The sequence below is a fragment of the Parasteatoda tepidariorum genome, chromosome 10 (genome assembly GCF_982258835.1).
Source record: "Parasteatoda tepidariorum strain Cologne lab strain chromosome 10, Ptep-v5.0, whole genome shotgun sequence".
NCBI lineage: Eukaryota > Metazoa > Arthropoda > Arachnida > Araneae > Theridiidae > Parasteatoda > Parasteatoda tepidariorum.
This window is the reverse complement of record NC_141764.1, coordinates 83,800,206-83,828,183: the sequence shown is the minus strand read 5'-3', so window position 1 is coordinate 83,828,183 and position 27,978 is coordinate 83,800,206. Positions and strand designations below refer to the sequence as shown.

General features: G+C 27.0%; 2 protein-coding genes across 3 annotated transcripts; one reads left to right on the top strand and one right to left on the bottom strand.

The window, feature by feature from the left end:
* Positions 1 to 514: 514 nt before the first annotated feature.
* Positions 515 to 3,936, bottom strand: Polr2L (DNA-directed RNA polymerases I, II, and III subunit Rpb10). 2 transcript variants are annotated; one of them, XM_087153238.1, is made up of 3 exons: positions 3,799 to 3,936; positions 2,963 to 3,072; positions 515 to 700 (listed from the first exon to the last, which is right to left on the bottom strand). In XM_087153238.1, exons 2-3 carry the CDS (start codon positions 3,055 to 3,057, stop codon positions 592 to 594), a joined length of 204 nt encoding a protein of 67 aa, XP_087009364.1. In that variant the 5' UTR covers positions 3,058 to 3,072; positions 3,799 to 3,936; the 3' UTR covers positions 515 to 591. The 2 variants fall into 2 exon arrangements, with proteins under 2 accessions (XP_087009364.1, XP_087009365.1); XM_087153239.1 differs by having other exon boundaries at positions 3,733 to 3,872.
* Positions 3,874 to 27,978, top strand: LOC107437788 (outer mitochondrial transmembrane helix translocase). Its single transcript, XM_087153237.1, has 10 exons — positions 3,874 to 4,330; positions 8,570 to 8,611; positions 9,457 to 9,634; positions 17,407 to 17,475; positions 19,381 to 19,469; positions 20,906 to 20,948; positions 21,970 to 22,166; positions 23,742 to 23,792; positions 23,898 to 24,046; positions 27,661 to 27,978. Exons 1-10 carry the CDS (start codon positions 4,169 to 4,171, stop codon positions 27,797 to 27,799), a joined length of 1,119 nt encoding a protein of 372 aa, XP_087009363.1. The 5' UTR covers positions 3,874 to 4,168; the 3' UTR covers positions 27,800 to 27,978.

Genomic DNA, 27,978 nt, shown 5'->3' with positions numbered 1-27,978 from the left:
GGTAATCCAAAGTATGAGTTCCTTAGCTTACATTAGCCTTAAAATTTTTCATTAGAAGTTATCTTTTCAGAAGTAAAATTTGTACTCATATAGCTTATTAACCAGCAATTTAAATTGTTTCTTTAATATAATGCAATTGAAACCATTGAAAAAGTGTCAATGACATGGAAAATCCAAAGTATGGACTTATAGTTTATTAACCAATAAAGTCAGAAATAATTACAAAGGTTAAAAATATACTGCTACAATATCTCAAAATTAGCACCCATTTAGGTAAGGATATGCTACTAAGTTAAAATAATTACAACTTAAAAGGGAAGAGAGAATTAAAAGCGTGTGTGAATAGAAAGAGAACTATAGATTTGATTAGCAAGTTATTGAAAATGACTATAAAACAGAAGTTTAAAATAGAAAAGTATGTACAATTTCTCTTATTTGCATACATATTCTGTAGTAAAATAAATGATTTCAGATAAACTTATTTCTTTTATCTATAAAATAAAAAGCACAATAATTTCTTAAAAAAAGGTGATTTTATTTCAGAGTGTACAAGACAGAAATGATATTTACAAGCAGTCACAAACAAGACTGTTACTTTTCAAGGGGAGCATAATTTAGTAACTTTTCAATGAGATCTACATGACCAAGGAGCATCCGTCGACAACAGTATCTTTTCAACCCTAAAGCATCGAGTGCATCGCTAGAAAGAAAAAAAAGGCAAATAATGCAGGACATGTTAAAACAGATTGGGAAATGTTTTAATATTTAAAGAACAACACATGTCAGAAATGTGTTTCAGTGGAGTTAAAAATAATTTTTTGTTTAAACATAAGCAAACATTTTTAAAAAACACTAAGTTGAAGCATATACAGCATATCTACCAACATTAGAGGATTTACGGACACATCCTTTCCCTTTGTAGTGAACTAAGAAATTTTTAAAACAAATAGAACTTTTATCAGAACATAAGAGCATTAGTCCCTCTGACTTTTTGTATATCTGTCTGTATTATTTATATCTAAGTAATGGTGGACAAAACTCTTTAAATTCTAATTTGTTAAGCATTAATGCAAAATTTTGGTCACCAAAAGAAAAAATATTTTGTGAGACTATAGAAAATTGAAAGCAGTTAAAAGATATGATGTATTAATTACGGAAGCCTAAGAAATTGAGATGTTAGTGTACAGTTAATGATTATTGGCCATTTTGTATTGTTATTGAATTTATAAAAAATAAAATGTGTTGACTACATAGAAAAGTTCGATATATTGAACAAATAAAAATATTGGATGCAATTTTTTTTTCTGTAAAATTCTTTTTATGTATTAGCCAGATGTACATTGTGCAAAAAAAATAAATAAATAAATAATAATAATAATAAATGGACACCTTAATGTTACTCATATTTTTTCATTAATTAATTGGCAAATTTTAGATCACCCTACCAAACCATTAAGATTGAGTCCTAGGATGTGATGATTCGATCAAAAGTTATTTGGGGCACTCCATTTTTTATTTAGTGCATTGCACGTGCATGGTTATTAAAAAATATATATTAGCTTTTGAACAAAAATATTTTGAAGTTGCATCAAAGGGAGAAGATTATTTTTAACTGGATCTTCGATCACTCTGTTTCTGGGGTAAATAATGATCACCTAAGTTTTATTTTAAAAAATAAATTTTTTTTTAAATTTGAGAAATGGACAAGAATGCTTGTATACTTTACTAAAGTATAACTACATTCACTTAATAACAGTTTTTTGTTTAATCTAACAAAATAAGTATCTTTTAAAATGCTTTCTGCATTTTCCATTTCAAAGATGGGTTTCAAAATGTGCACATTTCTGCAAAGATCCCCCTCCTTCGCTTAATAATAAGTATTTTGAGTTACTTTCTTTTTCTTTGATATCAAAATAGTGTAGGCTTTTGCTTAATTATTTCACATCTACTGTAAACATTATAATTGATTATAGGAAACTATATCAAATGTTGCCCCCTACAAATGGGGTAATTATTGATCACTGGGGTAATTCCTGATCATTGTAATTTCTTCTAATAAATAGTATAAAAAATAGCTAATAAATAGTCAATTGTTTTTTCCTAAATAACAGTTCATATTTATTAAGTGGAACAACTATAAAATATATATTAACTATAATCACAAAATTTGTTTTTAACTGTATACAAGAATAATGTATTCTGATATGCACCATTTCTAGCTTGTCTTACCTTGCTTCTATCCTAATTTTATGTGTGTACATTGTTAGAATAATTTTTAAGTTGATAAATTAGCCCAATATAAATATGCTGAGAAATTATAAGCTTAAAAAGGATACTAAGCTTCTAGAAAGCAAAAATAGTGAATTTCTTTTAATGATTGAAAATGAAAATTTCAGTGTGAGAGCTGCTGCTAGAGCTGAAGGGTTAATCTTAATTCCTAATTTTAAATAAAAAGTATTATTAGCTGCTTAAACATATCTTTTGGGTTTATTTGTTTGATCTTAATGTCTTATTTGTTAATTACCATTGTAAAATTATTTTTAAACAGCCCATTTACTATAAAAACTGGTGATCAGTAATTACCCCAAAAATGATCAGGATTTACCCCAGAATTGATCAACAGAAGGGGTAATTCCTGATCACTAAAAATTTAAAATCTTTTAAATTCTAATTAGATTTTCAAACAAAAGAAGGTAGCATAGAACTCATTTCATATAGCCTCAAACTTCCAGTAAATATTAAAGTTCTGTCTTGAATAGTTTTTTCACAAAATAGATGTTTGCATTTTTAGATCAGGAATTACCCCAGATCACCCTATATTTGAAATACTAACAAGGTTCCTAAATTGACGTATTAAAGACTGATTCACCTATGTAAACGGTTGCAATGTTTTGATTGCATTAATTTTAGATAAAACAAAAATAAAACTTTACAAACAACAGTAGTCATTTTAGTTCCTTACCCTTCAGTATATTCAGCTTGTAATAATCCAAGATACGATTCCCATTTATTTCCAATAACTTTACCGCATGTAAAACACCGTATGGGTATAATCATGTTCACTTTCAAGAACTGAAAAATATTAAATCCACCATTAATAAAAGATAAAATTCTTTTCAAAAAATATGTTTGAATTGCTTAATAAAATAAAACACAAATTAAAACAGGGTTGCCACTCAAATCGAAAAAAAAATTCCCTGTGTTTTCCCTGTACATGCTATACGCAATAGATTAAGAGGAAACAACAATTACTGTGCTCTCGTGTGAGCTATATTGGGCTAACTATATTTATTAGTTTCAATTGCTGGAAAAACAGCTGATCATACCTAAATAATGCTATGGTAAATGAAATAGTTTAGTATAGCTGAAGTATCATGGTTAAACATCCCATAGATTACGCTTTGAGTGGTCAAAATTTTTTAAAAGACCAAAATAAAAAAAATTCCCTGTATTTTCCCAGTTTGTAAAGAAAAAATCAAAATTCCCTGTATTTTCCAGGTTTTCCCTGTGGAGTGGCAACCCTGTAAAAGACACAAACTAATTTCCTAATTTTTATCAAATAAAAATGAAAAAAGTTGATTTCATGTGATTTATTTTTTACAATAGAATATAGCTATTGTAAAAAAAAGATATTATATCTAGAACTTATATCTATGTTCACAATCATAATTTATACAAAGCCTTCGCTCTTTGTATAAATTATGATTGTGAACATAGATATAAGTTACTTACAAATAACTACCAGAATTAGTTTTCTAAATTTGAAGAATACGTTAACAGTAATAATTAAACACTAACTAAATTTCTCAGAGACTTTCAATTCAAAATCCAAATTCGCATCAAGCAAAAGCCTCGTTGGAAAAACCAAACCGAACGAAAATAAACAAAAATTATATGCGGTTAGAAGTTAAAATAGGAGTTTCATCTCATAAAATAATTATGCCATTTGTTTGAAATCAGTTTTATCATAAAACTTATGCTGCAACTGAACTGAAATAGGCAGTGGGAAACGTAAAATAATTTTCTCTACTAGTTCCCCTCTTTCCCCTTTCTCTCATTCTTGACGGTAGCCTAATATTTATGTGTTCCTTGGTGTGTTCATATTTGTTGTATGGGTAAACTTTAATGTTTTTTTTTTTTGTTAATCAAAATACAATCTATTTAAATTATGTCCGGTGATAAATTAATTGCTTCCACATTTTCAAGGAATGAAGCATTAGGTTTAGTGTTTCGTTTAACATTATTTGGCGCTTTAACTTTTTATGGTGTAAGATGGTTAATGAAAACACTTGATCCTACTCGAAAACAGAAAGTTGAAGCTCAGAAACGGGTATGTAGATAAAATTATATTCCTTTTTTTGTTGTTTACTAGATTCCTTTGTCTATCTTAGTCCTGCTTTTTTCTATATAATGTGAAATTGTTATGATGTAATCGATCAAATTAGCCCTTAAAGCATCCTGTGGTGAATTTCTAATGTAGATTGGCGATTGTTTGAAAATTGTCGCCAGTACTAAACTAATACGTTATTATCTAAGTTTATGTGTGTCATTTTGCGGTAATGATTTTATTTTACAATTGTTCATATATAAAAAAATTTTGATGTTGGAAAAAAAAAAAGTTTTACTAATATGTGCTATAGCACATCAAAAAAGATTACACTAGCTCTCAAACATGTTTGCTTACTGACGAGTTTTTTTAAAAATTACTCTGTCCATTAATTTGTATCAGAATGTAGTTAATTATAAGAATCATGTTCTGTACGAAAATTGCATGAAGTATTTTCCAAAAGTAACAAGAACTTTCTTTTTATGAAATATTACAAAATCTTGGGGATATTTCCGTATCATGATCTGTTGCTCCTATTATTACAATCGCCAAGGTGCCTAATAGATTTAAACTTGCAAATGTTTTTAAAAAGACATGTAAATGTTTTCCCAGGGATGGTTGCCAGTTATATCTTTCAAGTCAGTCCCTTTCTGTTCAAGTTGGTCTTGTTTTTAGTTTCTCAGGAGCCTCTGCTTGGAAGTTGCTAAGGATTGGTGATTATTCTGCCACAGATCGCAATACATAAATCTCTCCTATGTCACTATGACCAAATGGTTTTTAAAATGCTGTATCAATGTAAAGTTTTAAGTAATACTTAACCAAATAAGTTTTATTATATTCATATTAATTATGTTTATTTTAATATTTACTCTGGTTTACATCATCGTTCACTACATATGTAATAGCTGATCAGATAGTCTCAGTTTTAAAGTAGAAACGCATGCCAATATAAATCAGGGTTGGCAGGTTTTTGACATGTGACAGTTTTTGACAGTTTAAACCATGGTTTAAACCGTCACGTCAAAAACCTCACTGTCAAAAATGTCGAAAATGTCAAAAACCTATATTCATATGTGAAATTTAATTAATACATAAAATTTATATATTTTTTATAAGGGATAGTGTTTCAAAATATGTTCTAGAAAAAATTAATTTAAAATTTTGAAGAAACACTTATATTTTGAATAGTAACCAAAATCTTGTACTTAAAACTCACATCTTTTGTAATATTATGTATTCATTTTCATGTGTTATTGAAAATCTGCAGTGATATTATTAAGAAATTTATTTATAACCAAATTTAGCGTATAGTATAGATTATACTAAAAATTAGACCTTTTTAAAGATAAACATTAGCAGTTTTGTACATTAGACATCTTCTTTTAAAGAAAAATCTTTTTAATATTCTTTTAAATCTTCTTAATAATCTTTTTAACATAAGACAATACAAATTTAAGTGCTTTCTGTTAAATACACAGAGTAGTTAGTGTCGATTTACAGTATATTCAGCCTATTCATTTACTATGCTGAAAATTTAGTTTATACAAATACTTGTGAATTTCATTTTGCTGAATACGATATAGTTTTGTTGAATATCTAAATATTCAGCTGTTGAATAATTACTTCTTGCTTTCAAGATATGCATTATTTGTATTCTTAATACAAGTGGAGAAAAAAAAATTAAGAGATAAAAATTGTTTTAAAATGATAAGTGTAATAATTCTAACTAAATATGATAAACAATATGAATTATATTTATCATTATTCATAAATATAACTACTTTTAAATTCAAATTAACATACTGGATAATAAAGATATTCGTTATATAGATACAACATAACTTGTAAGTTCCTTATAAATATTAGTTATATGTTCCTTATATGTCAAAAATGCATAGTAATAAACTTTTAATTTTCTTAAGTATCAAAAAAAAAAAAAAAAATTTAAATATAAATATTTAAACAATTTTTGTGCAAAATTTTTCTGCACATGCATTTGAATATAAATTTCTGAGATTTTAAATCTGTTATTTTACCTTAATTTTAATTAAAAAATATTTTAAAACCTGCTGATTACCTATAGTATAATTAAATTTCAATCTAATGCATGGCAACTGTTGGTAGTTTTGAAGTTTATATATTTTCTTGGCAAACTTCAGTTTTTGACATTTTTGACGGGTTTTTGACGGTTTAAACCAGTATTATACCCTTGTCATGTCAAAAACCACTTTTTGACGTCAAAAACCCAACCCTGATATAAATACAATACAAGAGCTTGGTTTTTAAGGACACCTGGTGGCTAAGTAGTAGTGTTTCCCGCCATCACCCATTCTGTAAGTTTGATCCTTGGCCAAAGGATAAATAGTTTGACCTATCAAAACTAAGCTAGATATTAAGACTTGATTAGAGTCCCTCCGTCCTTTATATTGTTTGCTAACTACTAAGAGTTATTTAATTTTCTTGTTTGCAACTGATCTATGATAATATTTTTTACACATTAAACACTTCACAAAAAAAAAGATTAGATCTCAGTTGCAACAAAATATTTTGAAACTCCTCATATAAAAAGCAAAAAAACATACAATGAAATCTGATATGCTGTGAGCAAAAATTTTAAGTACTTCAAATGCAGGGTGACAACAAGACAAATAATGGTTTGTTCTGTTTTAACCAAAAATTAGAACATTGATTCAAAGTAATAAATTTAGTTTTATCTTTTTATAATGAAGTATAAATTTTCAGCACTGTATAATTTCGTATTTAGTAATCTTATCTAAGTTTTCCTTTTTTTTTCTTCAAATTTATTCAATGGTGACTGGTTTATTAATTTAACTGTCACATTAGGTAACCATTAAAGTAAAAGGGTTACCTACAGAAGAAGAAACTTATCTCTTTCGTCATATCAGGTGTGCTATATTCTTTCTCTGCCAATGAAAAAATTCAGGCTGGTTTTCTCGGCTATGAATTGGGGGAAAGTTTTTAATTGTGACCTTCAAATTAGCATCTGCTCGCAAAGTTTCAAACTTATATTTGTGTCTGTAAATCATCTGAAGTATAACTTAGGCTTTTTAACTATTTCGAAGTATTGATAAGTTTTTTTTTTAATGTTTTTTTTTTTAAATAGAATTGAATAGTTAGTTTGATTTGGAATAATTATTTTGTACAATTTCAAACACAATTATAATGAAATTTTTTTTTTTTTAAGATTCTCTTTTAATGTTTTAAGCTGCTATAATTACATATTTAAAATTTTTAAAAGGTAATTTTTAATATTTGTCTTAGATAACAATTTGTAATTTTTAATCTTTTTACAATCTGAAAATACTTATACATTAGAAAACACATACATATAACCAGATCAGAAAACGTAAATCCCTATCCAGAACTGTAATGAGATAATATACAGTAGAGCGCTGATTATCCGAACTGCTCGGTACCGAACATGGTTCGGAAAATGAAAAGTTCGGATAATTGGAAAGTTGTTTAAAATCTAGTTTAAATGATTGTTATTTATGCACTAACTTCTCTTCACACTTTTTCCAGGGTTAGTACTGACAGTACTATCTAAAATAGCACTGGTGTGTTTAAATGTTTTTTTTTCTTCCAATTTTTAAATATTTTTTATTAATTTTTTAAAAACTTTTCTTTCTTTCGAAATTTTTTTTAAATCATATTTCAGCTTTTTATAATTTTTTTGTCAATTACTGATTTTACATTTTTCTTTATTTTCCATTGGAAAGGAAATCCAGAAAAGACCTTTGTTTCAAAGAAGATGCTCTTTTTTGAACAGATATCTCTTATTCTTTTTAAATGAATCAACTGAATTAAATATGGTCTTCAGATGTAGTGGCTATTATTTATTTTTCTAAATTTAGAAAAATTGTCGATAAGTTAAAAATTATTCTAAACTTCAAAAAAAAAAAAAAGAATCCAAACATAGTTTGGATAATTGGACGTTCGGATAATCGGCGCTCTACTGTAATTTTAATTACCTAGTAGAAAAAGATAATTAATCAAATATTGGCAGTTTATTTTTATAAGCTGATGATATGATTGAATCATATGATGATGATCTTTCGATGATGATTGAATCATAGTTTTGGAGTATAATTGACATGCAGCTGTCATTTTCTTATTTTTTGGATCTCTGCATTCAAATATCCAGAAATCTTTATAAAAATTTACGAAATTTCATGTTATGGTCTTGAATTAAATATTTAAGTGGATGTTTTTTTATTACAGGCAGAAAGAATATTGGACAGAATTGGGGTGAAAAATGTCAAGGTTAGTATTTTATATCTTAAAAAAAAATATTTCTAATATTTGTTTTTTTTTTTATGTGTTTGATTAGGCCAAGATAGCCTGGTTCGTAGGGCACTGGGCTCATGTCCAAGAGTTTGTGGGTTCGATCATCGCCGGCCGAAGACTCCCCTTGTAGTAAATGGTGACTGGTGCCCATTAAATCTGTTGAGTCGCTAAGTCCTCCAAGTTCCCATAACAAACCAATACCTCTTGGGGTACGAAGTTGAACGTTAGTAGTCGTAAACCCGAATTTGGGTCGACTGTTCAACGGCGGATATAAATATAAATAATTGTGTTTGATTTGTTGCTAGGTGTTATTTAGGGCAGTGAAAATTCAAAAGTTAATTTGAAGTTTAAGTTATATTTTATAACTAGAATTGAACAGCCGACTCAATTTTGAGTTAAGGAGTATTAGTGTTCAAATCTGTGTCCTTATTGTTTTGAACCTATCCCAGAAGACAAGGGTACCCCTGGATCAAGCATTGAAACAAACTAGCCTTTGGAGAGACTTTTTGATGTAACTAACCTGCATTTGAGGTAAATAGAGAGAGAAACTGCAAAAATCTTCCATGGTTAGCCTGATTGCGAGGGGTATCTAACCCATGACCCGCCTATCACTGAAGATATTTTACGTGTGGTATCTGCGAGTCTGGAACAGAATTCTCATCAACCAGTCATCTCTGGGATTTGAACCTGGATAACCTAATTGGGAGGCAAATGTTATATTATAATGGTTATAAATGTATGGTATAGTTAATAAATTATGAAAATAATAATGTAATGGTTGTAAGTTAATTCAATTTCTTTTATGTTTATCTTTAATTTAGCTCAGTGAATATGAACTATCCATTGCTGCACAATTAGTTGATCCTTCGACTATAAATATATCATGGGAAGATATTGCTGGCTTAGAAGATATTATTCAAGAAATTAGAGAGACAGTTATTCTTCCAATTCAAAAACGTGAACTGTTTTCTGGATCAATGCTTATCCAGCCTCCAAAAGGTTAATTGAATTATTTCTTTTATATTTTCATGCAGTATTATAATTTTATTTTAAGAATTCATTTTAAGTACTATATTTGTAAAGTGTTATGAGAAAGTTGGTTAACTCTACATATAGAAACAAATAGTGCATTTTTATTGTTGATTTGCTGGGAAAAGAAAGCAAAACTTGTTGATAGCTTATTCAAGGCTTCCATGGGTCAGGGAAAACAAAAAATACTTAGAATTTTCAAGGAATTTTATTTTTACTCTTAAAATGCAGGGAACAGTCAGGGAAAATTACTTTTTATTACAAAAACCGGGAAAATTCTTTCTAATCTGTTACAATTATTTGTTGTAAAAATAAATTTTTTTAGTGAAACTTTATTCAATGATACATTTTTTGCTCACAAAATCTCATATTTGACATAACAAATAAAGAAATCAGGTTTCCATAGAAAAGTTGCATGGCATAGAAAAAATATGGTCTGGATTTACATTGAAATTTTCCTGAAATACCTGTAAAAGTCAGGGAATTTCTGAAATTAAGTGCGAACCTTTCTTATAGGTGGAATAAAACTGGAGAATGAAAGTCTATGAGTTTCTGAAAGGCCTGTTTAAAATCATTTTTGGAAGTAATTTTTTTATTATTTTTATTAAAAAGTTGTCTAAATTTAGAAAGAAGTAGTAGTCAGTTGGGTTATCGATCTAGTGACTATAGAGGAAGGTGAAGAAGTTCAGATTCCTGTAGTTTGGCCACAGTTATTTATGCAATACTGTTGATTAAGACAGGAGACTGTTTACAAATGTATTCTATTTTCTTAAGATTTTTGCATCATTTAATCTAGTATGTTGTAGTATATTTCTATAGTAACTGATGAGACCGATTTCATAAAATCATAATGTGTCGTACCTGTGTTAGAACCCCAAATACTCACCATTATTTATTTATTTATTTTTTAGCGAATATTACACTAAAAATGTGTCTTGATGATTTGTCCATGTTTCACTAAGATTAAGGCTAACTACACACTATTAATGTTTTGAGTGGTATCTGATGCCATAGTGCCATGAAAGAACTTTTATTTCATAATATTGCAACTTTCTGATCATTCCGTTTTCTATAAAATAAATTTTTTAAAGAAAAATATTTTTATATTTTTTGAACTTCTGATGATTTTTTTTAACAAGTGAGATATGTAACTTTTTAACAAAAGAAAAAGCAATAGTAACATATTGAGCCAATGTTAAGTAATAAGCTGTTTTAAGTTGACATCTACAACCTAAAATTTCATTCTTGATGACCTAATACATTACTGTGTTTATAATTATTAAAAGTGTTCTGTAAAAGGAGGAACATGGAAAACCTGGAATTGTCAGAGAATTTTACTTTAACTCTAAAAATCAGGGAATAGTTAAGGTAAAATGAGCTTTTTTATACAAAAGCCTGGAATATTCCTATATCATACCCAGCAAATAACCAGTCTTAAAATTGTCAGTAATCAGTTATTAAGATTAGAGATAGATAATTCTAACATCTATTTCAATTATTTGCTGCGATAATTTCACATTTTAGTCAAACTGAAATATGTTCCCATCCTCATTTTATAATACTTTTTTACACAGAAAATCTTAACATTTCACATTACAAATAAAAGAATCAAAGTTTTCTGATGAAAATATGGTCTAAATTATCATTAAAATTTACCTGGTATACTTGGAAGAGTCAAGGAATTCTTTTTGTGAAATCGAGTGGGAACCCTGATTGCTGCCTTAAAATGTGCTGGGCTCTAAAATTTGAGAATTTTGATTACTAATAAGTTTTCTAATATTTAATAATTAAATATGGTAGCTAACGAGATTTGTTTTTATTTATTTTCAAGCATTTTATTTTAAAGAACAATAAAAAAAATCTTTTATCTAGTTTTTTTTTCCTCAATATTCATACAGTTTGGAAATATAATGAGGAATAAGAAGTTACCCGATTCTTCTTCCAATTTTTAACAGAGGAAAAACTGTGATGTTGAAGTTTGAAAATTTTCTGCAAAGAAGTGATGTACACTGGTTTGATTCAGGCTTGCGTGATTTTTTTTTAAACAATACCCATTATGTATAGTTTGTCTAAAATAAAAACTCACCCAGACATTAGTCTGGACCCGTGTTGGTGACTATGGTAGCAAGGTATGACTATTTCAAGAACGGGTGTGGGGTCACTGCTTTGGAGTATTTTCGTGTAGGCGAGAGAAAGGGAATCTCTTTCTTTGTCTGTTGTGCTAGTCCTAGATTGAAGCTACTCTCCCTAAATTGCGCAATTCTTGTTTCCATAACACCAGATGGCCTCAGACTTTGTGGCGGGAGGAGTTCTTAGCTTAGACAAACTGTAGCTAAAATTTCTGTTTGAAATATCTCTCTCAAATAATGGTTATGTACCAGGAAATAAAATTCTTAAACTGGCATTTTTGAAATCTATTAACTTATAATGTGAAGAAATATTTTATTTGTATAATAATCAAGTTATTTTATGAAATTGATAAAGTAAATTATTAAAGTTTCTATTCCAGCTCATTCTTTTATTATCAATAATGCATCATTATTTTGAGTATGGTGTTTATCAATTGTTTTTTTCCCCTCCCTTTTTTTTCATGATTCGAAGCAACATTTGCAAAGAATTTAATTAAATATTAGACTAGGGGTGCACAACCTGCGGCGCGCGTGCCAAATGCGGCCCTTCGACTACTGAAGTGCGGCCTGAGAGAGCTTCTAAACACAATAAAAAATTTTTAAAAAATGGCAATTTTTAATCGCACTTTTAAGTCATCACGTTTTGACACAATCAATTTTTCACACTAATTTTTATTTAAATAGTAGCTAACTATATTCAACTCTTCATTAGTTATTTTGTTAATGATTGAAGAATATACTCAATACAAAAAAAAAAAAAAAAAATGGAGAATAAATTTAAATTCAGATAAGTATAACGCTTAGCTCACCAGACATTATTTACATCAAGGAAAATATACAGTTAAATTCCAAAATAGCAATAATTTCAATGCAACGAATATTTTAAGAATCCCTAAATGAATCTCTGTAGAAACAATGAATTAAAAATACCGATATTACAAAATTGGTCATCCGATTTAACGAAGATAACATTTCTCATTTTCTCTCATGATTAGGGCTGCAGGTCTGTTGCAGCGCAAATTGGGGCAAAATTGTCCTCTTTTTTTCCGCAAATGTCTCAATATGTTTTGATTTTTAAGAAATTGCTTTAAATTAGAATTTTTGTTTCATTTTTTTATTCATTATTCTTATTTAACGGATTTTTTAACTTTCCTAAAGCCTCAAAATTACCAGAAAGAGTAAAGAATTAAGTGTAACAGAAATGCTCTTGAAAATTGCCGCGTTATAATAAAAACGACTATACAAAAGAATTTTTCTTAAAAAGAAAAAAAAAGAGAGATAGAAACGAAAACAAAAAACGTTCTTAATTTCTTTTAATGAAAATTTTATGCTGAAAATCTCAGTTTAAATGTTTCATATTGCCATATTTTTTGAAGAAAAAAATCGCTATAAAATAGTTAATTAGTAATGTTCATTAAAAAAATGCTTGTAAAAGGAAAAGTTAATTAAAAAGAAAAACAGAAAAAATATATTTTTCTTACTTCCTAAAACAGAACTTTTAATACTGAAAATCACAGTTCTATGTTACTGGTTATTCATATTTTAGTACAGGGAAAAAGTGATAATAAATTAATAGTATGAGACATTCTGTTAAAATGTTGTGTTATAATGAAACCAGCAAAAATGAAAAAAAAATCCTTCTAAATTCTTAGAATTAAAAGAATCAAAAAAATGACGAAATTTACTTATCTGAATACATATATATACATTTTAACAAAAAGCCAAAACTTGTGGTTCAATGTAAACTAATCTAATTTCAATTCTTCAAATTTAGTTTTTCCATTTGCCTTCTATATGATAAATTTGCTAGCTATGTGCAGAAACATGGATTTTAAAATTTAAGAAATTTGTGTAAAAACTATATCTCATAATAAACAATACTATATAGTTAAAAATACGATTTTATATTATTCCTTATCATATCTATACAAATTCAAAAAAAAAAATACTTTTCTAAAAAATATTCTGCTGAATATTTGGCTGATCCTTCGACCAACTGAATTTTTGACGAAAGGGCCAAATACTCGTTACATCCCTAATATAAATGCAATGTTTTTGGAACCTGATAAATTCATAAAGAGGCGAAAAACATGACTTTTTAAACTGCTCACTGTTTGTAGTTTTGATTTCAATTTTTTTTTAGTCAAGTGATCTTTCTCAATTAAAAAAAGAAAGCGTTTACTATATAAAAAAAATCGAATAATCAATAAAAATTAATAATAAAGTACATTACCAAATAGGAATTGGATTTTATTTTGAACAATAACAGTTTTGCTTTTATTTTAGGCTTTTGTTCAAAACTTATGAATTTTGTTCAATTAAAGTATTTAATTTGAATTTGGTGAATTCCATGCCAACTGTAGTGAATTTTTAAAGTTTGAGCAATATCCTTGTATTTGGTATCATTTTAAAGGACATTCGTTGTAATTTATAAATTTAAATGTTATTCTTTGGAGTTATGCATTAGTATAGTAAAATTTATCATGAATAGCAAGGCTTTATGATTTTGACTTATTTTACCAATAAAACTGTCTCTTTTAAAGAAGAATAGGTTAATAAAAATATTACGATTTTATATATAGTTTGATTTATATTGTTAAATAAATTGTTCCTGAGTCTAATTATGCAGTGATTACCGTTAAAAAATTTTTTTTCTTATTGTTTAAGTCAAAAATTATCTCAAATATATGTTTGTCCCCTCTGTTACAATTATTCTCCTAAGCTTATTTTATGATTGCACAAAAAACCTTTTTACTTAATATTTGGTTTTTACAATGAAGTCCATTAGTACAATCATGTTATGTTATATTTTTAGAGAAAAAAAATTAACAATTTTTAAGTTTCTCCTATAACAGAGAGGTCAAAACTAAATCTCCCCTCAGTTACGCAAAATTGATAAGATGACCCTTAAGGAACTGTCATCCTGATTCAATAAGTTTCAATTAGTTCCTCCACTATCAGAGCACACTTTTTATATAAAGCTGTGCAATTTTTATTTGACATTGTGCTTAGTTTATAGTTAAAAGTTTTTTAAGCGAGTAATCAGTATGGGGAAAACAGCAGCTGAAAGAATGAGAGAATATAGAACTAGAATGTTCTATATCCTTTCAGATAATTAAAGATATTTGTGAGAAGAAAGATAAAGAATATGAAGCAAAAATTTATGATAACAGAAGTATTTTGAAAAAAAAAAAAAAAAACTTAACAGAAAAATAGATAAATTGTAAAAAAAATGAAGATATAGGAAAAATAAAAATGCACTGATACAAGCAGTAGAAACTGAGGTAGAATATTTTCTTTATAGTATTCTTTAGGCATTGGGGAAATGTATTAAAAAAGCCAACCATCAGAGATGAAAATACCAGTTAGCAAAAAAAGCTGAATTCTACATAAACGCAATCAAACATTATGAAATTAATAAATTTATGGAGCTTAAAAAGCTTTGAAAAAGTTGAATTCAGAGTAAAAGCTGAAAACTTTCATGGCTGAACCATGCATTATATGTATCTCTAAGAAAACATTATGCTGTTCTCCGCATACTCTGTAACCTTACTACCAAAACAAAAGAAATAGCTTAGTAATTGAGTTTCTGATGAAAAAAAAAGGCTTGTAATAAATTTCTACTCATCTAATAAACTTTCTTATCAGACTTCTGGTAGAGCTGAGTGTGTGATTATCAAAGAAAATGGATAGAAAGTCCACGAAGCCAAATGTGCATCTTGATGGAATTTAATCAAGTAACAAAGCAGATGCATCCAAACATAAAAATTGGCAAATCTAAGTTTGCTGCACTATGACCCATCCATATTTTATGTGTAGATAAAACACCATATAAAATGTGTATGTGCTATTCACGAAAATGTGAATTTACTATTAAAATCATACTTGTTAGCCTAATAACTACATAGAATTACTAAATATAGCGACTTGCGACAATGGCTCAATTGACTTTTTATTTCATAAATGCCGTGTAATAGATAGTTTTGTAACTGTAAAAAGCTCAAGGAAAAAATTTAGTAGGTAATTTTGTTGCCGAAATAACTGAAATTGGGAAAGAAACAATCAATACACCAGTTTTTTTTTAGACACGGTCTGGTAAAATAAAATTTTTCAAATATAACTACAAAGATGTAGCACGGTTTTCAATCATAGCAGTGCTGCCAACTCCAACTTTAAATAACCGAAGAGTAACTTATAATAGTGATATTTCATTTTAACTTTTTGTCAAATTTGTAAGACCTCCCCTCTGTTACATTCCATGTACTCTGTTATAATGCATTATTTTGACTTAAAAAAATGTGTTTGCAATTTTAAAAATCTTATAATAATTTATTTTACCTTGAAATGTGATAATTTTAAAAAAGTTACAGGGTTTAAATTTAGGATGGTCTAAATCACAGAATTTAGCATAAATAACACTGCATGTCAAAAATAGGGGATTTCATTTGTCTCCTCTGTTACAAGTACTTTTAATTAACTTGCAATTTAACTATGAGGCTCTTTTATTATTTTATGCCAATTAATTAAACATTAAACCCTAAAGTATCATATTCTAGTAGAATTTTTGTTTTCAAAAATATTTAATGTATTTTATTCTAAAAAATATTTGTGTGATTTCCCCTCTGTTACGTTTGGAATTCAACATTTATATTGCTTAATTATGTACCAAATTTTTTCCTACTTTCATTCTATGAGCATTGCAGTTTTTTAATTAGAATTTATTTTTAAAATGAATTTCTGTATTGCAAAATATGATAAAAAAAGCACTTCTTTTCTCCAATGTTTATCTATTTATATTGATGAATCTATTTTTGATATGATAAAAATGGCAATTTTTTTTTGTCTTAAATTATTAGTTTTTTTATCTTTAAATGAATTTTAATAATTGAACAACTTTAATTTTCTACAAATATATTACTAAGTTTATTGATAAAAAAAAGAACACTAATGTTTAAATAAATATTACTACATTTGCTGTTAACATATCCAAATACATGTGCGGCCCTTCGTTAGTCAACCTGCTGTGCAAATGGCCCTTTATTCTAAAAGGTTGTGCACCCCTATATTAGACTGATAAAGATATACTGCATTATAACCTATATACTAAAACATGTCATTCCAGTCTCAATTCAAGAATTTAGAAATTTTGAAGTACCTAAAAATTTTTTGTTAATTTAATCCCTTAACTTTATATCCTAGTTTCCTAACTTTACAAATAATGTATTGTATTTACATAAAATTGAATTTCAATGTTACAAGATAACTAAATTGAAGGTATGATAATGCACACTTTATCTAGTCCATGCCTACTTCTGATAAATAAATTTTTATTACATTCATTAAATATGTTTGCTTTTTGAAAAGAATGTACATTGTATGTTGTAAAACAATAGCAATGCTCTATAATTTCAAGAAAAGGTACATCAAATATAGCTATTTTGACACGGCTATATTTAATATACTAAAAGGGTAGTAAACTCCCTTAGAGGTACAAAAAGTCTGAAAGCGGATTTAATTAATGAAGAAATTAGTGTTTATAATTTTTTTTACTGCCCAGTGCTGTAGAAATAAGAAGACATCTGTTATTAAGATATAGAAAATTTGTTTTTTTAGGAGTGCTCTTGCATGGACCTCCTGGCTGTGGGAAAACTATGATAGCTAAAGCCACAGCAAGGGAAGCAGGTAATTTTTTTCTTTTTTTGCATAAACATTTTTACTTTTCCTACTGTTTCTTTATTTGCATTCTATTTAAAAAAAAATATACATATATTGCTAAAATGCAAAATTAATGTTTTTTTTTTTTTCTAAATTTTTTTTATTTATTTGATTTTAATCAGAATTTTTTTGGTATAAATAAAAAATTTTAAAGTTACTTTAAGAACTCTTAATTTCAGAATAGTTAAAACTGTATGAATAAAATTATAATGAAAATATTATCAAAAATTAATCATTACAATGCATTTAAAATTATTTCACTGCATAAAATATACAGGTAATAATCTATAGTAATAGATAAAGTAATAAGACGACCCACAATTCAAATTTATTTAAAATGAAATAGAAATCTACCCAGATTTCATTCATAAATGGATAAATAAGCACTTTAGGATTTAAAAAAGAAAAAAAATTAGGATCTACCTATTTAATATTCGAAACTTAAGAATTTCTGAAAACTGATTCTTTAAGATTCTGGTTAAGGGCCTTGATTTGTTATTGATTAGTTGATAATTTGTAATTAAAATTTCTTCACAATTTTATATGTATAACATAATTTTTTTTATCAATGTAGAATATTTTGGAAAAACTTCAACTGTAGGTGATTGTATCCTCTATAGTTGAAGTTTTCCTGACATGTAAAATACTCTGGAAATCTGGGAGGGGATTGTGTTCCATGATATATCTACCACTTATTATTTTTATGGTGAATTATATATTTATTAATTATATATTTATACTTATTATATTTTATGGTGAATGATATGATATATTTGAATCAATCATGCAATTCTAGTATTAGTGTCTAAGTTGCCTCAGTGGGATGTGCTACATTAAAGTTATGTAGAGTGTCTTAAATTAAACTGACAGTTTTTAAAATTTATTACCAAAAAACAGTTAATGTGAAAAAAAGAATTTTCAGAGCAAATTCATGTTATAGGGCAGACATTTTTTTGTTGTTAGAATTCCTGTTTTTAGTTTAAAGTATGCTAATAGTAATTGTAAATAAAGAAAGACAAATAAAAATTATGTTATAATTTTTCTAAATCTTTTAATGAATGAAATGTCTACCATCAGGCATAAGTACATGTCATAACCAAAAGACAAAACTTGCATACTTTAATGAACTTAGAAATCCGTGCATACTCAATTGTAAAAATAGTACAAGAGACTTGCAGTACCATCTATATGAAAAATATTGAACTCAAAAGTAATTTTGGATTAGAAACTTGATATCCTGTCACATGAATTATATTTTTTAACTTTTACTTAATGCTATTAGCAACTTTAATTTTACATATCCTTCTCTATTTTTTTCATCAATAATATTGATTTTATTACATTAATATTATTATCCTTTATTATTAATTTTTGTTTTTGTTTTTTAAATAATGCATGTTTTGATCATTTTTCTCATAACAACCTATTATCTCCAAAAAAGACTATTTTTCAGACTTGCTTGTGTCGAAATGATTTTGACTTTGGATTAAAAAAATGCAATTTTTTTTAAGAAGTGAAATTTTTTTTTTATGCTTTGTTCATTTATAAATAATGAAAAAAATACTATAGTATGCCTGAGCAATTGTATTTTTTACCAAATTTCTCTTCTCGATCAGCTCAAATAAATCATCAACAATGTTAGTGTGAAAAAATTTGTTGATTGAAAGGATTTTATGCTTTTGTATTTTTTTTTATTGAATAATTAAAAATAAAAATTCTTTATACCTCTTGCTTTTTTTAAAATTAATTTTCTTTTTTCTTTCTACTGTGTAAATAGCTTTGCTGATTGTTTTTTTTCCTCGTCCTTTGTATATTATTGTATTATTAAAATAAAATGTTTGTTTAAATTACAATTTTTTTTTTTTAAATCAGGGGCTCGCTTCATTAACTTAGAAGTGTCTGCTCTTACTGATAAATGGTATGGAGAAAGCCAAAAGTTAGCTGCTGCTGTATTTACACTGGTATGTCTTTATTTTTACTAAATCCTTTATTTGCCTGCAATTTCTAATCATACCTATGTAACTACTTAACATAATTTGATTACCTACATGGTTGCATAACTAATAATAAAATTGATATTTGTGTTAGAATTACTATTTATATTTAAATAGGTTTTGGCTAAAAATATTTTTCATTGTAGATGTAGAATATGTGTATGATGAGAAACATATTGGTCGAAAAATTGCTTAAACTTTAGAATTTTTTAACGATAAAATATTTACACAGAAATGAATGAAAAATACACCTAAAATTTCAATTTGCAGGAAACTGTTGAATAAAAACAATGGTTACAGTTAAAATATAATATAAAGTTGCAGTTTAAGTGTAATATAATATTATAGTAAAGTATCTATAATAAAAGTAAATACTAGTATTATTTACACAAAAATAAATAAAACATGCATGTAGAATTACTCAGAAATAATAAAAAAAAAATGTTTTTTTTTTCTTCCTTTTTAAAAATTTTTTTTATAGTAGTGTAAAAAGTCTTTATTTTTTCTTTTCTTATTTGCTGCATCGTTACATTGTTTTTTGAAGGATGATTTGGCATACTTAAGTTTTGTAAAAACATTTTTTAATGCTTAAAAGAGTTAAAGACCATTATTTACCACCTAATAAAGAGTGGCCCAGAATTCCTCCTTTATGGACATTCACCTTAAAAAGAATCTTATGTCAATAGAATACTGTTTATTTATGGACTGCCAGATTATTATCAGCCTTTAAAGATTAATACATTTTATTACAGTAACTTTTGATTCAAAATGTTTGCAATTTGACTACTATTTTTTAAATTATAACTAATCTGAACTCTACTAATACATTTAATGACCCACGTTTTTAATTAAAAAAATTATTTATTTATTATGGAAACAGTGCTGTTTATTCAGAACAATCTCTTATTCTATGCAATGCGCTAAAATCTTAAACTTTTTTTAAGCTTCAAAATTATGTATGAAAATTGTCAAAGTAAACCTAATTTAGCATTCTTAAAAATAAAAAAAACTTTTAAAACTAACAGTTCAGTAAATATTTTAAGTTCTGTTTGATTTACCATTATGCATTTCTTAATCTTTGGATGCTCCCTATCATAACATTTTGGAAACACCCTGTTTGTGTTAGCATAATAACAATGCCAGTTTTTTTATGTTATTTTTTAATATCTAATAGCAAGAGATTTCTGAGATTTCGTCATTTAATTATGATGAACTGAGAAAAAAACTTTTTTGTTAGTTCAATATTTTCATTATACTGTTCATACACTAGAGTTTGATCATATTTTTTATTTAATGTTATGACATATTTTATTATAAAATACATTGTAAATCTGCTATTTGTTTTTTTATTTTTCCTTTCATGCAGTGATGAAGTTATTCTAATGCTTTTCTTTCATATTTAGGCTATTAAAATCCAGCCGTGTATCATTTTTATTGATGAAATTGGTATGTCATATTTTTTTCATATATATATTTTGTTTCCCTATCTTGATATTTGTGTAGTGTATCTAAATAGTTTCAAATTGCTTACTGTTTAAAATATTTCAATTATTGGGTACAATCAATAAATTTCATAAGCCAATATATCCTATTGTGATACTAGTTGTTCAATTTTGAATAAATAATCCCAGGAAACTTTAATAGTAGTATATTTCTTGATCGAAAACTTAATTTGTTCCAAAAATATATAAATTAGAAATTACAATTAACATCTTTCAAGCGCTCAAAACAGCCACCTATTTTCAAGACTTGCCAGACCTGAATGAGCAGAGAAAAAAAGTTTATTTTCATTCACGACCGGCAAAGTCTAGAAAATGGATGCCTGTTATTCGAGCACTTCCAACATGTCAATTATATATGTATATATATAATTTGTGCTCAACTTGACTTGCTGCCATACTCTTTGATTTAGATGTCCTGACAACGGTTTTTTGATTTTCCTAAAATGTGTAAGTCACGTGAAACTGATCTGGACTATAGGAGGGTAGGATTAATGCTTTATTTCTTAATCTGGTGTTAATTTGTAATGTACTCTTTTAAAGTGGCCTGTACTCAGCGATTACACGAACAGTATCTAGGCTTAACCACTTGGAAAATTCTCTTTTGTTATGAAACTGTTTTTTTTTTTTTATGGGTTTCCCCACTTTGGTAAATTGTTGGTCTTACTACACTTCAAGTATCATTCATTAGTAGCATGCATCCTTCTTGAAAGCCTTTGTTTCACTCCTTTTCCCTTAAAGTGCCTCCCCTCCACGGTATATTTTCCATTTATCGATGAATTCCAGTATGTCTTACATTACAACCTTCATGGTTAGAAAGGGCTCAGCACATTATCTCTGTTTTCAGAAGCATTGCAATTGGAAACACTGTCAATATCTTCAATGCTTATATATTATATTGTTTGAAACCTTTTTCTGCTTATCTTGTTTATTACAGCAGAGTATGATAACTTATTCTGATTTTACAGACTCTTTTCTTCGGTCAAGAGACTCTTTCGATCATGAAGCTACAGCTATGATGAAGGCACAATTCATGAGTTTGTGGGATGGTCTTATTACTGATCCAGACTGTCAAGTTGTTGTAATGGGGGCAACTAATCGACCACAAGATGTAGACAAGGCAATTCTGCGGAGAATGCCTGCTATGTTTCACATTGGATTCCCAGTAAGTCAGATCAGAAACTATATATTTTTTTTTTTGGTTTAGTTTGATAATAGCAAGATTGGATTAAGCACATGCAGGGGTCTATGAAAAGATACCTTGGGAGGTATGATCCTGTCGATATTAAAAGTTCTCAACGACATTGAGATTAAGCATTTTAAATTTCAGGGTAATTTTTTTTAGACTTTTACTCATCCTTGTACGTTTGAAATAATTGGTGTCTCTAAAATAACAGAATTCGAAAGATAAATTGAAGAAAATGAAGTGTAATAAAAATGTATGATTTATTGTGAACCTATCTTAGAATATTTTCTAGGAAACTTAATTTAATATCCACCGATTCATCAACATATGGTGTTGCTATCTTAAATTATAAATATAAGTTTTGCAATTTGTAAAAATAGTTTTAAAATTGCCAAATTATTTATTTATATATATCTTAGTTTATTATTTTTGTTTCCAGTATATTCATCTGCACTAAATCAAGTTTTTAATTCTAAATTATTCATGTATGATGATTATACCTTGGACTATTAGTTTATATTTGTTTCACTTATATATAATACGGTCGATATTTATGTAACCATATATACCTATAGATTAACTCTATTTTTTTAACAACTTTATTTGAAATTTCAAGTCTTGCTTAAATTTGAATATCTTAATTCCAAAGCAATTTAAATTTACTTAGATTCAATTTTTGTTTCAGAAATCATTGAAACTACTTATATATATTTCTATAATGTTATATTATATTTTATGGTATTATTTAAATCGTTTAGTTATTATTTTTACAGAAACTATGTTGTGTGCAATATAGATTTTTCCAATTTTTTCCACTTTGGTTTAATAGTATTTTATGTACAAAATCTTAATCGATTTTGTTTTGAAATATCTTATATAATACCTAAATATAGGTAGATTTTTTTAAAATTCAGAATGTGTAAAAGCTACATGGACACAGTTTTTATTATTATGACGACATTATCTTATTATGAAAACATGATTTTGAAAAATTCATTTGATTTCAGCTGGAAATTTATTTTGTACAGTAGAAGTTGCTCATTTGAGTTACTTAGTTTTGCTTTTAATTGAATGACCTTAAGCAATACTTCTAGATACATTTAAAACTCTAAAGTTTGTTCTCTTAAATTTTTCTCATTAAATCTTACACCTTAATAATGCAATCTTAATCTTGAAATTAATGTTTTTAGATAGAAATGAAGTTAGTACAAAATGTATTTCTGAGCTTAATTTCATTTTGAGAATGTTTTTGTTTGCACTATTTCTAAATTATTCTTTTACAAATTCTTGGAACTCTTGTATGTTTTTTAAATTTATAATTCAACTGTATTTTTTTCCCCTCAAAACCTTTTTAAACTTGCATGTCAATTATTAAATTTCATTCGATTTTTAAACTTATATTTTAATGTATTGATATAATTTTAAAATTAAATTGAGTGCAATATAAGGGGCTTAAGAACTGTCCGATTTTATTTAATATTTTTCTTACAATCTCATTAATAATTCCGTTTGAACTCTTTTGAAATATTTAAATTTATGTTCTTTTTTTACCAGAATTCTCATCAAAGAGCTGGAATCTTGAAACTCATTTTGGAAAATGAACTTGTAAGTATTTTAAATGGAGAAAAAAAAGTATCTCTTACTACATCTTCTATTATTGTATTATTATTCTTTATGACAGTATCTTTATGACAATAATTGAAATTTCAGTATTCAGAAGATGTTGATATAAAAGAGATTGGAAAAATCACTGAGGGATTTTCTGGAAGTGATCTGAAAGAACTTTGCCGAAATGCTGCTTTGTACAGAGTACGTGACTACTGCAATGAAGAAATAAGAAACAAAAGTCTTTTGGACAGGTATTTGAAAACATACTTTAACAATCATTATTCCTTTTATTTATGTTTCTTATTTTGAGCAGAATTTATACAGTGTTCTCTATAATGATCACTCTTTAATATGTAATTTTGGAATCATTTCTAAGAGTTAAGAGAAAAAGTATTCACATTAGAGGTTGAGAATTAATATTTAAGAAAGGAAAAAAATTAAAACTGCCATCAGAATCTGTTGGATTGCTCATTGGAGACGGAAAAGTTAAAAGGCAGTTGATAGAATGACCTCCAAGTTTGAATAGGCAATCAAACTACTTTTGATATATTTTATTCTGTCTTTTTCACTAATTTGGCAATTTTTTTTATCATGTTTTTGTTTCTTCCTAAAATATTAGTCTCCTCATGTGTAATTTTTTATTTCATTTTACATAACCCAATCAAAAACTTATTCATGGAATAAATAAATTAAATGTATTGTTTGTACGAAAAAGTTAATAAAAATTGGTTAAACATTTTCTTCACTATGGCAACAGCCCTGAATGAGCCTTGGCGTTCTTCAGAATTCCATTTCATGCAGGTTTTGTTTTAGTTCTAAGTAATAGTTGATTAATAGTTTTTTGAACTTTTTCCAGACTGTCAATCTAAGTCATGACCCCTCTTTTTCTGGTACCAGGTGGTTTGATTATAAAATGACCTAATAGAGGCTTAATAATGTAAAATAAATTTATATTCTGTAAATTGGTTAAAATCATGTGTTTAAATCATTAGGAAAACTGATTTACATCATTGAGAAAAATATCTAGAGTGTAAAGAAAAGTTACTTCATTCAAATTTCCTAGGCTTAAAAATTCTAAAGTTGAGAAAACTCTTTACTGCCATACAAGTCGTTTGGAAATTTTTCCTTAAATTATCTTAAGCCAGTGCTTGAAATAATTTTATGGTGACTAAATTATTTAGTATTGATTAAACTTTTGACGCAGTATATTTATAAATTCTAATTTAGCATTGGTTTTTACTCAAAAATTCAAATGACCCTAGTATTTTTTTTGTGAAAAAATACTAGTCTAATCAAACTATTGATTTGCACCTATCATACCTTTTAAAGTTAGTTAAGACAGAAACAAGAGAAAGCAAATATCTAAAAAGGGGTAAATATATCTATGTCTCTGATATTTAAAAAGTTTTAACTTTTGTCAAAAATCTAATTCAATTCAAAAGAGATGTATGAAATATTCTTGTAATGTTTAATTTGAAGCAAAATTTTAAAAATGAATGTTTTTTCTTTTTTTTAGGAACTTACAACTAAAGTTTTAAAATTAAGTTGGGAAAATCTTTGATATTAAAAAAACTACCTTTTTTCAAAAATCTAATTCAGAAGAGATATATGTAACAACATTCTTGTATTCTCCTTAATCTACTTTGAACCAAATAGCTAAAATGAATGTTTTTTTAGGAACTTACAACTAAAATTAAATTTTGAAATTAAAAAGGAAAAAATGCATTATTCCACAGACCTTTTCAGCAAAGAAAGTAACAAAAATATCACTTACATTTGTTCTTTCTTAAGAATATTTATTTGTGCATTTTTGCCTTAGTGATCAGAATGATATGAATAGGTTGACTACACTTGTTAGCCTCACTTTCATATTTGTACTTGTCATTTTTATTTTATTTTAAAACTAGTGTACACCTCTAGCTTATTTCTGTAATCGCACAGAAAGCACCACAAATCATACAAAAATAGAAAAACAATTAGCTCACAAGACTTAGTGAATCTGTATCTCAAAAGGAACAAATATGGAGTTAACCCGCTTTACAAATAAGGCCTTTATCTGTTCTACATGCCATGTTTAAATTTAACCAATTCTAGTTTCCATAAGTGTGATGAAGATCCTTGCTCGAAAATTTGATTAATTATTCCCCTTCACTTGGAAACTATTGCAAGTCAAAGTATTTGACAGTTTATATGTGCTGTGTATCAGAATAGCATGATTTATATAAACTGTAATTTTTTTTTTAAATGATTTAAATTATTTGGCATAACTAGTTTAAAAAATGGATAAAAAGAGAGAGGCTAAAATTGGAACAGACTAGTATGAAACTTTTAAATTATAATTTTTCATAACCTGTATTTATAATAATTTGCTGATAAAAAATATATTTCAATCATTCTTATTAAGTTTTACATTTATTTATTTTCAAGTGCTTTGAAAGCTTATTAAATATGTTGTTAGTGTATATCAATAATGAAAAAAAAAAGATTAGTTCTGTCCAGAGAAAGTGCTTTTTTCATTACTGTATTCTAATCTAAACTCATTTACTTTTGATTGGATATCTAACTCACAAATCACCTCCCAGTCTTTGAGATTTTAGGATGCTTAGCTTGAACAAAATTAATCATAATTTAATTTAGTGATGTAATTATTAAATAAAATATGAATTATTTTAGCTAGATACCACAGTACCACAGCTAGGGTCACAGTACCTTTGCAACAATTTTTTAAAATAAAGGTATAATCGTTCATTTTAAGGATGCTTTACATGCTCATTTAAGTTATAATCAATAATTTATCTTCAAAAAGTAATTTAACTGTTTATTTTTTTTTTTTAATTTTAAAAAAAGTTGAAAAAATTCTAAATTTTTAAATCTCTAAGGCTTTTTTATTTTAACATATTTTCAAAAAAGGTTCTTTTCATAGTGCTTGCAATATTTATCTTAATAATTTTGTGCATTCATTTGTTGATATATCAATTAGAATATTTTTTATAGATTATTTTGTAAAAAAGTAGAAAAAAAAGGGTAAAAATTCCTGTTAGGTATATATAACATGCCGTAAAAATTGTAATACCTCATAAAATGCTTATTCCATGCACAGTTTAAATAAGTGTATTATACTCTAGATAAAAAAGTTTACTTTAAAGCTTTATCTTAAATAGAAAAAATTCTTTAGGGATTTAATTAAGATTAAGACACAAAATTATCATCTATGCGAAAAAGCACTTTAAAGTCAGACTGCTGAGCAAGTTTCTGTATTAGAACAATTTAATTCATAACTTTTTTAAAAATGTAGATAGAGAGATGAATTTTTTTCTGTACATTTGAAATAGTACTTTGAATTTTTATTATAAGCAATAAAAAAAATTTTGGAATTTTTGTCATTTTTTGGGTACTGTGACCCCTTAATACATTTTAACAGATGATTTGCTGGTAAATGAAAAAATTTGATTGAAAAAAACTCTGAATTCTTAAAAAAAATGATTTTTTCAAAATATGTATTGAATACTTGAAGACAATGAAGCCCTTCTTTTGATACATACAAAATTAATATTTAAGGGAAAGAAATCAGCACAAAGGCAGAATAAGAAGCACTAAAATCAATTTTGTTGGATGAAACTGAGAGAAGTTTCAGTTTCTCAGTACTGGTATAATTCTTATTGTACCTTTGTTATTATTGACCTCAATATTAGGTTAAATTTCGGAATTTTTATCCTTAAATTTTAATTTTCAATCTTTAGGTGTTGGTTCCAGTTTTAATAAATTCATTTTTTATTCAAAACTTATAAATTAAGGCTTTCAATTATAGAGCAACTTATATGCCTTATTTCTGCATTTATTGGAAATCCTTTTATTAATGTTTTAGTGGTGATTCTGAAGTCTATCACGATGCTTTGAGACCCATATGTATGGAAGATTTCAAGAATGCGTTTGATAGAATGGCAGATTCTAAATTGCAAGCTGGTGTTATGAGGTTTAAGCAAAGACTTCCAGAGCTAGATTGAAATGAACTTAGCATTTGAAATTCCCATTCCCGCTTTCATTTGCTCAGCATCCTCATTTAGCTCCAAACGAAAGACATTTTTGCATACTTGTGAGTGTTGCATTGTATTAGTTGTAGTGGATATCTGTGAAATGTGAATGTATAAGTTGATTTCCAATAAATATGTACATTATGTAAGAA